Genomic DNA, 16,997 nt, shown 5'->3' on the forward strand with positions numbered 1-16,997 from the left:
GCTCAGACATAAAGCCGACTGGGAGGTCATATACCTGCAACCAAAAATCTGTATGTGATAATTCAACATCCATTGGGTTCTGTCCATCCACAAGAGGTTTCAGGATTAATAGATGTTGCTCAAAGGTCCACGGCCCTCCCTGTACTACTCTGTCTCGCTCCCAATGATGATAGAATTCAAAGCGAAAAAGATTAGGTCCCATATCTTCAACAAACATACCTTTTGAGGGGCTCCAGACATCAGCCAAAGTTGTTTTCATAAACGAGCTTTTAATCGGGCGATCTGTGAGGAAAGTCCCAATTAAGCTCCAGGACAACGGGCAAGGGCGCGGCTCAGACTCCTCTGGCTGGAGGACAAGGCCGAAATTCAATTCTTCTTCTAGAGTTAACTGGGCACTTTTATCCACAAGAGAGTTCATACCTTATTTGAATTGAGCGCTGCAACAAACGCTGGAGGCGGAGCAGTTCGGAATTCCACCTCGCGGCGAAATTAGGTCACGGGAAAGCCACAATCCGAGCAGCGGAAAGCAAGCGGGGATGACGAAGGATTAAGGGGAGGTGGGTTAAGGTTTCTGGTTGTGGCCGGATTTGAGCAGACGGCGCGCCGGAAGGGATGGGGTTTCAAGGGAGCGGTGAACGGTGAAAGGGATGTTATTACTCCAAGTACAAAATAGTACCAATATAGGTTTAACGATTAAAAAAAGTATTAATTTAGGTATCGAGAACAAATTAGACACATCATTCCTATTACTCTGTTAAGTTCCGATTTCTCCCTTTACGTATAATTTACAGAACTTAATGGAGTAATAACAATGACGTGTCTCATTCCGTTATCGAAGACTAAACTAAATTGATACTTCTCCAAAAACTATAAACCTAGTTTGGTACCTTGTTTTTTTTTAGTAGAGGTTTGAATTTAAAAAGCTATTTGAAACGTGTCTCGTTCCGTTTTTGACTAGTCAAAACCTCTAAAACCGATTCAAACCTCTAATTTTACCTCAAATCTCTATTACGAGACAACTCAATAATCTGGTTTTGGAAGAATAATTTTTGTGAAAGCAGCAGATCGCCTTTAACTTGGACTGATAATATCAAAATTCTGAACTTATCCCGAAAGTGTCTACTGATAAAAAAAAATATATACCTAAGTATGGGTATAGGTTAAAATATCATGAATTTAGAAATATAATCGCCAACTAATTAAAATGGATAAATTTTCATAGTGCTCTGGTGTCTTAGGTTTCTTATTAGTGCTATCACTGGTAATTGCTCGCTCCTGCTTCTCTTACTCCACCACCACCGCCGCCGTCGTCGTCGCTACCTGCATCCTCAATTTTATTGTTTTCACGCAGCCTGCTGCTTTTCAAGGTACGCCAGTCCTTGGACTTGCATTCACTTCTATATCAAGCAACATATGATACTGAATTCAATGTCCGCTTCAATTCTGATTATTAGCAGCAGCAGCAAATGAAATGTCTATTCTTAATTGCTATTTTCTGTTGTGTGTGCTGTGACTGTAATCTTAGCTCCGCTAACCTAACCGGTTAGGAATTTGTTGGTTTCTGCTATTTCTTATGCCGTATGGACTTTTGAATCAGTAATTGTTAAAGTATGCCTAATAGAGTAGCAATGAAACAACTATCAGCTAACTTGAACAGTTAGACAAAGTGGCCACTAGGTTTTGATCATTGATAGCTATATGATGTTTTATTTGTGCTCTGTCCTGAACTTACATGAACTATGTGGGTGGTTTATTTCTCTCTCTCTTTGTTTTTGTGTTTTTTTTTTTAATTTTTATTGGAAGACTTGTAAACAGAAAGTTGTCTACTCTTGAATTTATAGCTCCATTAGCTATAATACTTATTTATTTTGTGATCTCATTTTCAGATTGGAAAATATTGTAATAACTGTTATCTACTTTTATTTTCAGTTAATTCTTGATGCATGTTCTCTTCCAGAGCGAGTATGAAAGATCTATAATAATTTTTTTTTTTCGGAAGTTCATGTCTTGCATTATTTGGAATTTGAGGAAAATGCTGTTGAATGCTAGTACTGTACATGCATGCACTTAATTGGCATAAGATTCAATGCTGATATTATTCTATTGGACCTCATTATGTTTGTCTTTCTAAAGTTCCTTGCACGGTACTTGATTTCAATGTTCTGCCACCTATTATGTTGTTAGAAGCACTTATTTGGGTAGACACATGGACCACAGGCTAACATTGGTTGAGGGTTGCTGGCTAATTTTTCTACATTCTACCTTATATGTGCAGATACATTTACGAAGTGACAGTCCAAGAATCTGCTGGCATCTCATTGGCTTTCTTGTGATTCAGCCTAAGTGTAGTGATCTGAATGTTTTATCTGATCTACTAGGACATCAAACTTACTATTGTACTCAGCTTGTGCATAATATGAGCAGATCTAGTCAGCATAAAGAAAGACATGGAAAAAGTAGTGGGATTCCCCTTGTTCGTCATGATGAAGGAACTGCTGCGCGGACAAGGCCTTTAAGCTTTGATGAGATTATGTCAAGACGGGAAAAGAAAAAGAAGCAGTTTGATGATGAGAAAGAAGGAACTATAGAAGACATAACCACAGATAGGGATATTGCAAAAGTTTCTGAAAGGGATACTAGGCGAATCAAAGATTCTTCATCTGGTATTAAAAAACATTTGTTAGAAGGAGATGCAAAGCCAAGTTCCAGAAAGAAAAAAGAGAGCACATCTGTGAAGAATAAAGATGTAGATGAAAGCAAAGATAGAAGAACAAGGGATTCAGAAACCAAATTGAAGCCCGCAATGAACAAAGATCTAAAAGCTAGAGGCAGGATTGAAGAAAAAATTCATGGCAGGAGAAAAAGTGATGAGCGGCAACGGCAAGGCAATATGACTGAAAATGAAGCTTTGAACAAGCATTCAAAAGCTGTAACACAGACTGATAGACGTGTAGATGGAAGTAGAGGAAAATATGAAAGAGAGAGCAAGAGAAAGGAACGTAGTGTGATTGATGAAAGAAATAGAGGTAGACATCCTACAAAGAAACATGAGGTAAGGACAGGGCATGATAGAGAAACTTCAGATAGAAAGGAAATTGATGTAAGAAATAGAGATGGACATCCTACAAAGAAACATGATGTAAGGAAAGGGCATGATAGAGAAACTTCAGATAGAAAGGAAAATAAGGAATTATCAAAATCTCGGTATGAAGAATTAAAACTGAAAAGAAAACGGTCAAGGAGTCGAGAGGGCGAGGACAGAAATAGAAGGTCTATTTCACCTTTGCCAAGGTCGCATAAACGTGCATCTTATCATAGTAGGGAACATGGAGAACTGTCCTCATATTCTAATATAGGGAGATCTGAATGGCAGCATTCTGATACTGACAGGAGCAAGAATACGAATAATGGTTCGAGTGGCCAACATAGGAGACATGGTGGCTCTACAAGTGGGCTTGGTGGCTATTCACCAAGGAAGAGGAGAAGTGAGGCTGGTGCAAAGACTCCTTCCCCACCTAAGCGCTCGCCAGAGAAGAAAAATGCTAGATGGGACCTTGAACCACAAGAATCTCATAAGCCCTTGTCTGTGGCAGTCCCGTCTGATTTTCGATTACCTAACAAGATTGTACCCCTAAATATTAATGTAGCACTTGGTACAGTTCCTGTTCCTTCAATTACAGTCAAACCCCTTTCAGGGGTTCCATCCAGTATTTTGTCGACAAATAAGAATAACCCCCTTGACCCTGTTCAACTGACGCAAGCTACTCGTCCTAGGAGGAGGCTGTATGTGGAAAATATACCAGCTTCAGCTTCTGAGAAAGCTGTACTACAATGCCTTAATAACTTTTTGACCTCTTCAGGTGTTAATTATGTCAAAGGAACCCAGCCTTGTATCAGCTGCATTGTGAGTTAATGATTTCTCAATCAATAATGTTCTTCTTATTCCTTTCAAGCTTATGGTTGCAAGTGCGGGTTTCCTCTAACTTAGATTATCCTGTTATTACTGCAGATAAACAAAGAAAAAAGTCAAGCTCTTGTGGAATTTCTTACACCTGAAGATGCTTCAGCAGCTCTTCATTTTGATGGCAGTTTCTTTGCTGGCTCTATAATAAAAATCAGACGCCCCAAGGACTTCGTTGAATTGGCTGTAAGAATTGCTAACCTACAGTGGTTACCTCTCTTAATGTTCTTAACTCTTAACCTTTTGCAATATTTGCTTCTGTGATTTGTTTGTTTTAGTTATTCCTAATATGCCCCATTTTAAAGATACTAGAGCAGTGCTGGATGTTTAAGAAAGAACTTCAGGTTGCTACCATTTCTCCATTGATTTAAATGGAATTTTGTAAATGTTATGATCATAGAAAGTAGTTAGACTAAAGTGGTTATTTGGCTAGCAAAAGTTGGTCGTTGAAAATCATGAGTCTTGGGAGTTCATTTATCCATATTTTCTGCATCTAGATACATAATTCTTTGCTGGTCTGGATCACAAATTCAGTCAGTTTATTGCAGCTGGCTTTAATAGTTATAGGGATAACAGCCAGTATGAAAATAAGCACATCTTTGATCTAGGTACATATGGGAACTCATTTTGAGACAGGATTTGACATTTCAAAAATATATGAAATTCTTTTATTTTTATTTTTTATGAAAATCCTGAAAACAAGTGGGGACTACTTGTATGCAGACAAGCTCACCTCTCATTTAGAGGAAGGGGACATATTCTGTGATCACCTAAGCCTATCATATAGTCTATAGACAATATTTCTAACTTAGAAGTTAGAAGACATATTTAACTTCAGGTTTGTGTCAACTTCTATCCAATAGTTTGGGACTTAGCTTGTTAGATATCATGTAGCTAGTACTAGTTATTCTTTTAGACTATTTGGGAAGGATAGGCTACTAGAATGAGTCATACAATAGGGTTCTCTTCAATACGTGGCTGCAAGCATGCAGTTTATCCATTGGCAAACATCCAAGTTTTTTCATGCATTCATGAACTAATAGTTCTACGAGAAGTTGAAATTAATGTGGCAAAAATATATTCATCAATTAAGTATTGGCTGTTGAAAAATCAAGTCTTATAAATTGTTTTTATCTCTTATGTATGTCATTGGCTCTAGCTTTGACTGAAGTGATGGAAAGTATATGCTTATCCTTGGAACATTACCATGAAACATGGAGTATAAAGGCTATAAATAATTTCCCACCAAGTTATGCTAGGTAGAATTCTTGATTCACAATATTTTTTTCACGTTACTATTTAGTAATTACTGCATTTATCTTTGGAGGACCATGGGTTGCGATTTGGTGTATATATTATGCAGGAATTAACGTATACTGGAACCTAGTTTTTTTAAAACTTAAATTAACTTCTGAATATTTATTGCTCATTAAATATATGCTTTGGTTGCAAAATTGGATTTAACAAAGTCAACATCATGAAGTTAGTAATTGGATGGTCGGGGGCCAATGAAATTCAGTGCAACCACTTATTTTCAATACACACAATCCATTTTGAAAGCAGGTTATACTTGGGATAGTGATGGTAATATGTTTTCTGTACATGCATAAATGCATACTTACAAGTACAACAGGTCTCTGAGTGCATAGTCCAAATAATTTATGCTATTATTATTTAGCTATTGCTGTGGTGTACTTACAGTTGTTTATAGTTATTAGCTTTTTTTTTGGTTGCTTTTATCAAATTTCTGGTTTCTATCGGGAGTGGTTTAGAGTTGAGTGTTGTCAATATGATAATGCATAGTGTATCATATCTGTATTAATTAAGTTGACCTTTCAAGATAACTAAGTGCTTGTCTTCAAAATTAAGTTTTTGAGAGTCAATATGGTCAGATAATGGCTTGAATTTTTAAGTTCTTGATTTATGTTTTGTATTCTTTGCAACTTGATCCTAGGGCATCAGTTTCATGCAGTTGAATATCTGCAACACCAGTGATCATTCATGTGTTTTTGCTTCCTATGATCTGCTCTCTGGAGCTGAGGTGGAGACATTTAGCTTATGTATGTGCTGAAGGTTGTAAGCTGATGATGGAACAAATGGGTCAGAAAACGTGAATGGGGTTAGGGTCCAATGTGAACCATGTAATTTAGGGGAACCTATTAATTGAGCCCAACTATCATGTCCGTGCATTTCAGTGTTAAGTATGCCAGAGGCCTCTAGACTAAATAATCTCATCTTGAACTCTGTGCTAGAAATTTATTTACGTGATTAAAGGTTGTCAATGTTCACAAGTTTGTTTTTTGTGTAGTTTTTGCATGAAATATAGTCTAGGGACAAAATTGCATGCAATGTATCCGGATTTGTGCCTTTTATTGTCCTTAAGATCTTGGATTGTGAGATTATGCATTTCAAGAATGATCCCTTGAGTCTCCTTCATATTGCTTGAAATACAGTAGATACAAGTTCAGATTGTTTTACAATTTAAGTACTAGGAACTGTTATTGCAGGTTCGCAAACTTTACATTTGCACATGGAATATTCTGTTTGTGACTTTGTGTAGTTACATGAGATTTACTGATTGTCATGTTGGAATCTCTTAATTAGGATGTTTATATTGGGTATGTCATAATTCACGACTGGATGGTGATGAAGCTGTCTCCTAAGTAAGAAGATATCCAGTTATAGCAACAAGTGTGATGTGCATGGAGCTTCATTTTCTGCCATTGGTTTTGGAACAATGATCTAGGCTGCTCAAACAGTAACTTTTTTCCTGATAAAGTAGTTGCAGTATTTTTTTATTTGATATTTAACTTCCAAAATCTTCTTCAGATGTATTGATTTGGGATATTTGGTGATACTTTGAGTTATCTACCATTGCATTTTCCAAGGCTGCAGTAAAATATATTTGGTGATACTTTGAGTTATCTACTGTTTGCATTTTCCAAGGCTACAGTCAAATATACAAATTTTTTTTGACAAAGTTGGCTAGTGATAATCTCCTAAGTCTTGGCACCTTAACAATTTTCTTGACTTAGTGTCCTTTTATGTTGTGGCTAGATGTCTCCACTCTTCGATTTAAGTATTTGCTCCTCATTTTTGAGCAGGTGAAAAGTAGAAATTGAGAGGAGCTTAAGATCTATAAGGAAGGCAGTTTGAGTTTCCATTGTTACTGTTTATGTCATTTTCTTAAACTTCATTTACATTCAAAATATGGTAATGGTTTTTACTGAATATAAGGCATAAGTTCAGCACTATTTGGCTTTGAGATGAAAGGGTTAAAACCATTCCAAAGTTCTTATCATTAGTTAGAGGAATCTTATCGTTTGTAGAACATGATTAGGCTGTAGCAGAACAGTGTTATAGTTTTCAGAGAGCATAGGTCATAGGTGACTGTAGTTCATCAATAGCGTTTGACATGTTTAGAGTCAGCATTCACGGAGATGTGGTACACTGAAGTAATTTTCATTGAAGTATCTGCTCAACATTAACTGTTGGAATTTGATTCTAATTGCTCCAATTTTGTTTCTACTGCAGTTAGGTATTTGTGAGTTCCTTTAATGTTCTTACTGTTGGCATCTCTCTAATGGAAGATGGTCAACAGTCATATAATTTCCATTTTTATGACATAACTAGTTCTCTTCTCTACCACATTAGCTTTTTTCCGTTTTGTGTCCCTTTTATACTATGACGCTGATGAGACACATCATCTTTGTTATTTTGGTGCACAGAATGATATGCTGGGAGATTCTTGATCTCATGATATTGTCATGATGATTCAATGCTTGTTTGGAAATATATTTCAAGTTATCTTTTTTTTTTTGGCCTTTTAATGGAATTTGCACAATGTAATAAAAATCTTCATGTATTTTATGCCCCATGCTAGGGTCTTTTGTTTATATTTTTAAATTTGTTCAGGTCATAATACTTTGCTGAAGCTTAAGTAATGGAACCTTTTTCTGTTTCTAAATTCAACCAGCTCTTACTTTTGCATTTCGATTCTGCTTTTGCATTTGCTGAGGTTATTGTGGTTATATTCATGTAGCAGGTTTTCAGACAGTTGCTATTTTCATGCAGACTGGTGAAGCTGAAAAATCAGTAGCTGCAGTTGAGACAATTAGCAATATTGTGAAGGATTCACCTCATAAGGTAAGCGTAATCACCTTTCAAATGTTTTCATTTGGTGCATCGCATGCATTTTTTTCCTTTTAATTCATGGTAAATACCTGGGTCCTCCATTTTGCTTTTCCCTTCATTTTAAATGTACATTTTCCAATTTTCACTACATGTATGTTTGTCCACTGCAAGTTTTCTTGAAAAGTATTATTCTGACATTTTGCTATGTGGATGATAGAAAACTTCCTTTCTAATTGTTAATTGGCTTAATACATCAGTAACCTCTGAACTTGCCCCAAAAACTGATTAGCCGCGAATAGGATCTAGTCACAGGTCTTTCCACCGCGAATCTTGTTATTGCCCTTCCTTGGAGTACCTATTTTTCTCAATTTGGGAATGGTGGTTTTTTTAATTTAAGAGATCACCAACTCTTCCTTAAATTCTTGATTAAAATTCTCCTTCCTTTTATTCAATCACTTTCTCTCTTTTAAAGAGTAAGATTCCTAACAGCATAAGGTAACTTCCTTCAATAGGACTCTACCACACAATTACTAACAATACAATACCACCAGCTATTAATTTAAATACTAATCGTATTCCTAAATAATGGAACTCCCTAAATAATAAAACTCTTAAATATTAAAGACTCTTAAGTAATAAAAAAAACCCTAAATAATATAACCTAAAATCAAACCATTGTAACATTTCTTCCCTCTTCGACTAGAGCTTGTCCGCAAGCTCGAATTTAGGCTGTCATCCTCCTTCAACCTCCAGTTCGTCCATCAAAAGGCAGAAGAGTCTCTTATACTTATGTCTTGGTGAGTAAAGTTCATCACAATTAAAACACAGCCCTCGAGCCCTTCGGTCTGCCATTTCAGTTTGGGACAGCCTTTTGATTGGAGGCGGAGTGCTATTACTCATGTTTGAAGTTGACGAGGTGTTACTCGCACAAGTCTTTTGATCGTTGACAGCATAGTTGTTAAAGGCGCAAAGCGCACTAAGGCGCCAAGGGGTCCTGGGGCCTAGGCTCAAGGCGCAAGGCGAGGCGCGCGCCTTAGAAACACGAGGCGCATAAAATAAAATTAAAAATATATACTCTTTTACTAGTTAAGCATAAAAAAAAAACACTTATGACCACACAAACAAAACAAAACCACATAATAACATAATACTAAATCATAAATGCAAAAAACACCAAATTAAGTTCATACTTCATAAAGACACGTATACTTAACTTCTTAACCTAAAGTACCTAACTATAACTAATGCTGCTAAATTAATAACAATTCATTGTCAATCAAAAAGAACACACAACAAAAACTAATAATCATCATCATCAAGATCATCCTTCAAATTAATATGGTCCTCTCCATATACTTAACGTGATTTCTTCTCCTAACATATACTTAACATGACTTCTTCTCCTAATCTTTCTCTATTCTGTATATATTTAATTATGACTGGGACGCTTCACATTCTTATTTAAATTAAGGGTTAAGATTAATCTTATTTAAGTTATATTAGTGGTTGAGATTAATAAAGGAGTTACTTTAATAAAAAAACTGTAAAAAAACACTAAGTAAAACTGCCAGGCGCTCCAGGCTCCAAGCCGCGAGCGAGGCGAACAAGGCGAGAGCCTTTTTTACAGCGCCTCAATTTTAAGGTTCAAGGCTCAAGACCTTGAGCCTTGCTCGAGGCGCGCCTTTAACCACTATGATTGACGGTGGTTTGATTCGAGGGTGATGAGTTGAGCCCCTTTGGGACTATCCACGAAGAAGTGGCTTGCCCCATGATCCTTGGCTGATTAACAACTTCCTCTCAAAAGCCCTCGCAAAATTCATGGCGGTAACCAAATTTGAAGGATTTTGCATCTCCACATCCATCCTTAAGGTTTCAGACAATCCAGCAGTAAAAAAGTCTACTTGTTGCTCAGCCCTCATGGACACAGCCCTCGCCAGAAGGGTCTGAAATTGTTCTTGGTACTCTTCCACCGTTCCTGTTTGTCCTAGATTAGTTAATTCACCCAATGGGTTACTGCTCAATGGTGGCCCAAATCGCAGCAAACAATAGGACTTGAAACCGGTCCAAGTGAGTCCGGACTCCTCTTGTTCGAGTCGGTAGTACCATAATTGAGCTTCTCCTATCATGTGAAAGGCAGCTAACCCTGCCTTCTCTCTTCCGTCTATATTTTGATTGCCGAAAAATTGCTCACAGCGGTACAACCAGCCTAAAGGATCCTCCTTTCCGTTGTAAGAAAGAAACTGAAGTCGGGTATACTTTGGAACGGTGTTTGAATTTCGGTGTTGGCCACCGTAGTTGCCTGTTGCCTCTGATTCATTGCTTCCAGTTGCACTTCCACCTTCGGGTTCCTTTCCTTTTCCCAAAACGTGTAACTCCAGCAAACCTTGGATTCCTTACATGCCTTCTCTTAACTTTCGCAACTTGTGGCTAATTTTTTTTTCGGATTGATCCTGAACCTGGGAGAGGGTGAGCCTTGGCGCAACGGTAAACGTTGTTGTCGTGTGACCAAGAGGTCACGGGTTCGAGTCTTAGGAGCGGCCTCTTGCCAAATAAATTGGTAGGGGAAGGCTTGCCCCAGTACACCCTTGTGGTGGGACCCCTCCCCGGACCCTTGCTCAGTGGGGACGCGTAGTGCCCCGGGCCGTCCATTGATCCTGAACCTGGGCTGTCCATTGCTCAAAATCACCCATGACGATAGGCTCTGATACCAATTTGTTATGGGTCCACAAATAGGATCTCGTCATGGGTCTTTCCACCGCGAAGTCGAGCGTGATCCTTTTATTCTTGTTACTGCCCTTCATTGGAGTACCTATTTTTCTCAATTTGGGAATGGTGGTTTTTTAATTTAAGAGATCACCAACTCTTCCTTAGATTCTTGATTAAAATTCTCCTTCCTTCTATTCAATCACGTTCTCTCTTTTAAAGAATAAGATTCCTAACAACATAAGGTAACTTCCTTAAATAGGACTCTACCACACAATTACTAACAATACTACCAGCTATTAATTTAAATACTAATTGTATTCGTAAATAATGGAACTCCCTAAATAACAAACTCTTAAATATTAAAGGCTCTTAAATAATAAAAAACCCTAAATAATATAACCTAAAATAAAACGATCGAAACATTAGCCCCCTGAATCTGGAAAGTGTCTTCTTGTTAGCCCATGAACTTGCTTAAAGTGACTTATCGGCCACTTGGATTTGTTTAAAGTGATCCATTGGCCTCCTGAATTTGCTTAAAGTGATGTACACTTCAATTTGTCCAATCCTCTCTTGCTCTGCCATGTTTACTCAGGGGGCCAATCAGTTTATTGGCCAAGTTCAGGGGGCTCCTGATGTATTAAGCCTTGTTAATTTCATTTGAACTTTGTGGTTGAGTTGGTGAACACAGTGCAAGGACTGGGGATGGAAACTATTATGGCGTTGTACAAATAAATGTTACTTTCTGCTTCTAGAGAGGAACTAGTCTAGAGAAAAAGTTGAGAAAGGCCCCATAAGTTTTTTATAACTGCATCTATCCTTAATTCTATTCTTTTTTTTTTTTGTTTGTTTTAATTTTAATCATATTGTATCGAAGTATCATGCTGCGAGTTTTGTGTATACGCAAAGCAGACACTGAATTGAGGTGCTGACATGGTTGTACAAGCTAAGATTGAAGCAATTTGGTTTGGCTACAAAAGGCATCCTTAACTTGTCAAGTTGGAACAAATAAGTCCAAATTAACTTTTGTGGTCAAATAACCCACTTCACCTTTCTTTTTAGGCCAATTTAATCCAATTCATGAGATGATTCAGTATTTAGGTGAGTCAACTTGAAAAAATCGGGAAAAATGAAAAGTGAACAGCTTATTAATATGGAGTTGTTTGTCTCGACTTGGCAACTTGGGAGTTTAGTTTTCTACTAGTATCCATTTGATTTGGGTCCATCTAAATCTCTCTCACCCATTAAAACTTTGTAGATCTACATATTGTAGAATAAGAAATTTGAAAGGGTTAGACATTTAGGATTTACCACCAAATTGGAACTTCAGAATCTCTTCAGCTTCCATTTCTGTGTCATGATAGCACTTCAGTTTTAGCTCTATAGGAACATATAATTCCTTGCATGTTTCCTAATTCCTATTATGGATGAGATATCTATTTCATAATTTATAAATTATGAAAAAGAAAAATGTTTAACAATTTGATGCAATACTTATGTAAAATTAGGCTATTAATAATAGAAAAAGAAAAAGAATGATGACAGACTTATGCTCTATATGCTGAAGTATGATTTTATATTTTATTTACGGGATGAGAAAACAGGAATCAAGTAATTAGGAACTGGCTTTGTTGTATGGGCAGTGGGAGCTTTCTGTTGATGCAATATAGATGAACTTGTAACTTGACTAGTTGTTGGACTGCTGTCCTAATAAGGAGAAGAGGAGATCACTGTAGTTAATTGAGCTGAATTATTTACTTGTAAACTGGCACGAAATTAGTTGCATGTGCTTGTTCTGTAACGTGAAATCAGGATCATATCCTTCTATTGGTTGACATTTATTTAACCTTGGTTTTTTGTTTTAAATTTAATTTCTCGATTTGTTGGTGCAGATCTTCATTGGTGGAATTTCAAAGACTCTATCTTCTGAAATGGTAATGACTTGTGTGATTTTTGTGCTTCTGTTGCCTTTTTTCTCTATCGTTCGATGGCTTCTATTTTGTGATTGTTGCCTTGAGAAGTTTTCAAAATTTTCCACCCACCAGTCAGCCTGTCTTCCCTCTCACTAACTTCGTTGCCTTGTCTCTTTGTTCAGTTATATCATTGTTCTTCTCTGATTAATGAAGTGACTATTTTTTTTCCCTCTCTAGATTATGGAGATTGCAAGCTCATTTGGACCATTGAAAGCATACCATTTTGAAAATAGTGATCATCAGAATGAGCCACATGCTTTTCTTGAGGTAATGTAGCTTGGTTGCTCTTGCTTGGCATTTGAGGTGGAATGGTCTTTGCTTAATGTTGCCAGGGCATCTTTGGTTATTTGTACATGTATATTGCTAGGAAGCACCAAACACTTCTAGGAGGTTAAAATACAAGTGTCGGACACTCTAGGGACATGCGAGGACACACACCAGACACTCCAAAATAAGTGTCCCTTCTTTTTGTAATATGGGAACACTTCGGGACACGGCCTCTAAGTTAATTAAGTAGAATAAAGGGTTTTATTTTTAATAATTTACAAAAAGGAGGGGTTAATATATGAAAAAATCAAATAAAACCTTGATAAAATAAAGAAATCAAAATCTAAAGAAAAAAGTATAGCAACCACCCATTTTTTGGTAGTTTAAATAGTTTGAAGTATTAAATGTTTCTTTTTGATGAATTAATGACTAATTATGCATGTTGTCCATGGTTTATAATGACTTATGAATGTTATTTATGACCTATATATATATATATATATATATATATATAGATATATATAAATTTAGGGTGCCCGCTGTACCCGTGTCGCACATTTGTTTAAAATTCCGCACAACCTACCTGTACGAGTACCGGTGCTTCCTTCAATATTTCCACTGTCTTTTATTCTTCATTTTTCATATATATTGTTTTTCTCTTCTTCCCTGAAGCTTCCAATAACTTGCATAAAACTTTTGATATCAGTATGTAGACCAATCAGTGACTTCCAGAGCATGTGCGGGTTTGAATGGTATGAAGTTGGGAGGTCAAGTGCTAACTGTACTTCAAGTTTATCCAAATGCATCAACTTTGGTATTACATGGCTTCCGACTCTTGTATAGAATTTTCATTAATTAGACTATCTATTGCATTTGAATGTGTGCTAAACTAAGAAAATACATATGCTAGGAAAGCAATGTAAACTCACAATTCAATGGGATCCCTGATCATGCCAAGTCACTTCTTGAGAATCCTACACAAGTTCTAAAGCTTAAAAATTTGGTATGGTATTTGCTACTGCTGTTAGTTATTTTGGGTAATCGGTACTATTTTTTCTTCCTATATTGTGTAACAACTTCTTAGTTGTCAAATTTAGATTATTATTTTCCTAAACTACCCTTTCTATCTTTTCTGGAAAATGAATTAGTTTGATCCAGAAAATCTCCTATCACTGTCTGAGACAGAAATTGAGGAAGTACTGGAAGATGTACGTCTAGAATGTGTAAGGTTTGAGAAAAAGAAAACCATTCTTCATTTGGATCTCTTGTCTGCAAAAATTTTAAACATGGCTAATCCCTCTGTCCTGCAGGTTTGGCTCTGTGAAATCTGTTAACATTGTCAAGCATGGTTCAACTCCCAGTTCCACTGTACAAGTATGTGAAGTAGATGACGATATGGAATTTGCTCGGTCTCGGAAGTTTGATGTAACAAATGCTAAAACAGACAGAGTTCAGGAAGCTACTAACCTTACGATTGCTAAAAGTAACGGTGTTGAGGACGAGTCCCGTCAATCAGGTCAAATTGAGGATGATACATCTCTTCAAAATCTACCTATCAAGAGCATTCCTGAATCTGAAGAACTTGCTAACGAGATGTCGAAAGATGAATCAGGCACTGCTGATGACAAGGTCATTGGAAATCTTCATACGAAGGATTCAAGTAAGGAAGGCAAAGTGCCCCTTGAAGTAGATTTGATTTTAGAGCCAGCGAGTGGAGATATAAAGGGAACTTTTGTAGATGACAAGGGCCACCAAGAGGAACAAGATTGTAATGTTGGCCACATTTTTGAGCCAGGTTGTGTTTTCGTCGAGTTTGGAAGAGCGGAAGCCTCATGTACAGCAGCCCATTGTTTGCATGGACGATTATTTGATAACCGCACTGTGATGGCAGGATACATTCCTCTTGATGTCTACCGGTCCAGATTTCCAAAATAAATCCTTGCATGATGCAACTGGTTGGTTTTTGTAACATGTATTGGTAGATGGGGAGGACAAGCTCTGCTAACCTAAGACTTGAAGGATGTAATCAAGTTCCATTCTATTTGTGATTTGTGAACTCTGAAACCAAATTTCATAGCTGCACTAGTCCGATTGCACCCCGATAACTCACAGCATATACCAGATGAGGCTTTAAAAAAATCATGCTAGAGCGAGATAATACTGTAACTCATTTGTAGGGTATTCTGATAGTTATTCACTTGCTATATTTTTCTTAAAAGAGACTTGTTGACAAACCTCTTTTTCTTGCGTTGTTATCAAATTATCTCCACAATCTTTGTTTGAAGTAGTCAGTAATGAGTTTATGCGTTTAATGTGAGTGCTGACTGTTTTCTGGTTACTTCTCTTTGCTGGAGGCAACCCGGCAATGTCATTTTGATTAAAGTCGAAAACTGTATGGAAATCAAATCGACTCATAAACGAGTGTATGAGAATGATGGAGGAGAGTGAAAAATTGCATCTCGTGAAGAGGTGATCAAACCTTAAAAGTCTTGAAAGATACCTAAATGAGGGGAATCTGATAGAGATGGTGGATAAAAACATATGATGAGATGCGGGTAGAGTAGCTTTTGTATGGTTATATACGGGTAACCGAAAAACATGAAAGATGACTCAAAATTCTACTACTTTTTTCTTATTACATCTTTGTGCCTAGCAATATATGAATTGTGTTTTTGTATTATGAATTTTAGGTTTTTTATGAATTCAGATTGTACGTTCGGTACTATGGAATCCGTATGTCCGGGTTTATGAAATACCATTGTGTTTGGATTTATAAATTTCATATTGTTCGAATTTTATAGTTGTCACTGCATTCAGATTTTATAAATATGGTTAAATTCAGATTCATCTGGTTTTTGTACTTTCGGTAGTTTATGTCTTTGACTGACATACATTCATATGTCCAGATTGAAATCTGGCAGAAAGTTTTTGAAATAATATGTTGCAGATTCTTATGATAAAGAAAAAGTTAAACTCTAAAAGGGCTTGAACCGAACATGAAGGGGGCATCTGACACCAAGCGTCCTATAGACGTAGGACTTGTACATTCCTATTTTAACTAAAGAGAGAGTCTTTTAGTTAAGCCGGGAAGTTCCTTCCTTATCAATGATCAGGTAAGTCGAATCATATGGAAAGGATTACCTAAACTCCTATATATAGACGTTTAAGTATACGCAAGCCGTAACTTAGAATTAGAGAGGGAAATATCAATATTTAGAGAATAAGGTCAAACTCAAGATAGATTTATATTTCTCTTATCCTGCTTAATTCGTAGACTGACTTGGACATCCTAGCGTCTACCTTATTTTGCAGGTCTCTCACATCCGGACTAGAGACGTTCAGATTCAGATTATAGATGTTTGGTCTCATACATTCGACTGTTACTTGGGATCAATTCATCTAGATCGAAGGACGTATGGTCGCTACCCGAAGCTCTACCCAATAATTTTTCACAAATTTATCATTGGTGCGACATAAGTTTAAAAATAAATTCAGTGATTTTACATTTTAACACTTTGAAGACTAATTTTTTCCCCACTAAATAGTACCCGTGATTTCGATGTTAGCAATAAAGGATTCTAGCGATACTGGTAAAGTTAGAACATTTTTTTCCAATCACTTTTCTCTACGTATTTCATTTTGTTATTTTTGACAGATAACCTTAGATTACTTCTTTTTGAAAGAACCTTAGATTACTTCTAGTTGCCATCTTTACTGTTTTTTTTTATTGATTGGGAGCATGTAATGGGTTCATTTCACCTATTATTTTGAAATTTCTCTATTCATGCATTTTTCTTTTAAAGAATGAATTATAGGAGGGAAAATTAATACGTAATGCATTAACCACATCATCAACTTCAACAGTGATGATGTCGAAATTTCTCAAATTTTAATAGTATTATTAAAAATTTCATTTTTATTCTAACAAGATATTTTACCTGTCATATGTACGTCAAGCT

At 36.6% G+C, this 16,997-nt stretch overlaps 1 protein-coding gene across 2 annotated transcripts; it reads left to right on the forward strand.

The window, feature by feature from the left end:
* The first annotated feature begins 1,135 nt into the window (after nt 1-1,135).
* Nucleotides 1,136-15,329, forward strand: LOC136219509 (uncharacterized). Of its 2 annotated transcripts, none has more exons than XM_066006931.1 (10): nt 1,136-1,367; nt 2,276-3,904; nt 4,010-4,147; nt 8,036-8,107; nt 12,691-12,732; nt 12,949-13,038; nt 13,745-13,852; nt 13,949-14,041; nt 14,187-14,261; nt 14,349-14,515. In XM_066006931.1, the coding sequence occupies exons 2-10, from the start codon at nt 2,417-2,419 to the stop codon at nt 14,370-14,372; spliced, it is 2,130 nt and encodes a 709-aa protein (XP_065863003.1). In that variant the 5' UTR covers nt 1,136-1,367; nt 2,276-2,416; the 3' UTR covers nt 14,373-14,515. The 2 variants fall into 2 exon arrangements, with proteins under 2 accessions (XP_065863003.1, XP_065863002.1); XM_066006930.1 differs by having other exon boundaries at nt 1,142-1,367; nt 14,187-14,266; nt 14,349-15,329.
* Nucleotides 15,330-16,997: the final 1,668 nt, after the last annotated feature.

This window comes from Euphorbia lathyris, chromosome 2 (genome assembly GCF_963576675.1).
Source record: "Euphorbia lathyris chromosome 2, ddEupLath1.1, whole genome shotgun sequence".
In the NCBI taxonomy this organism is placed as follows: domain Eukaryota; kingdom Viridiplantae; phylum Streptophyta; class Magnoliopsida; order Malpighiales; family Euphorbiaceae; genus Euphorbia; species Euphorbia lathyris.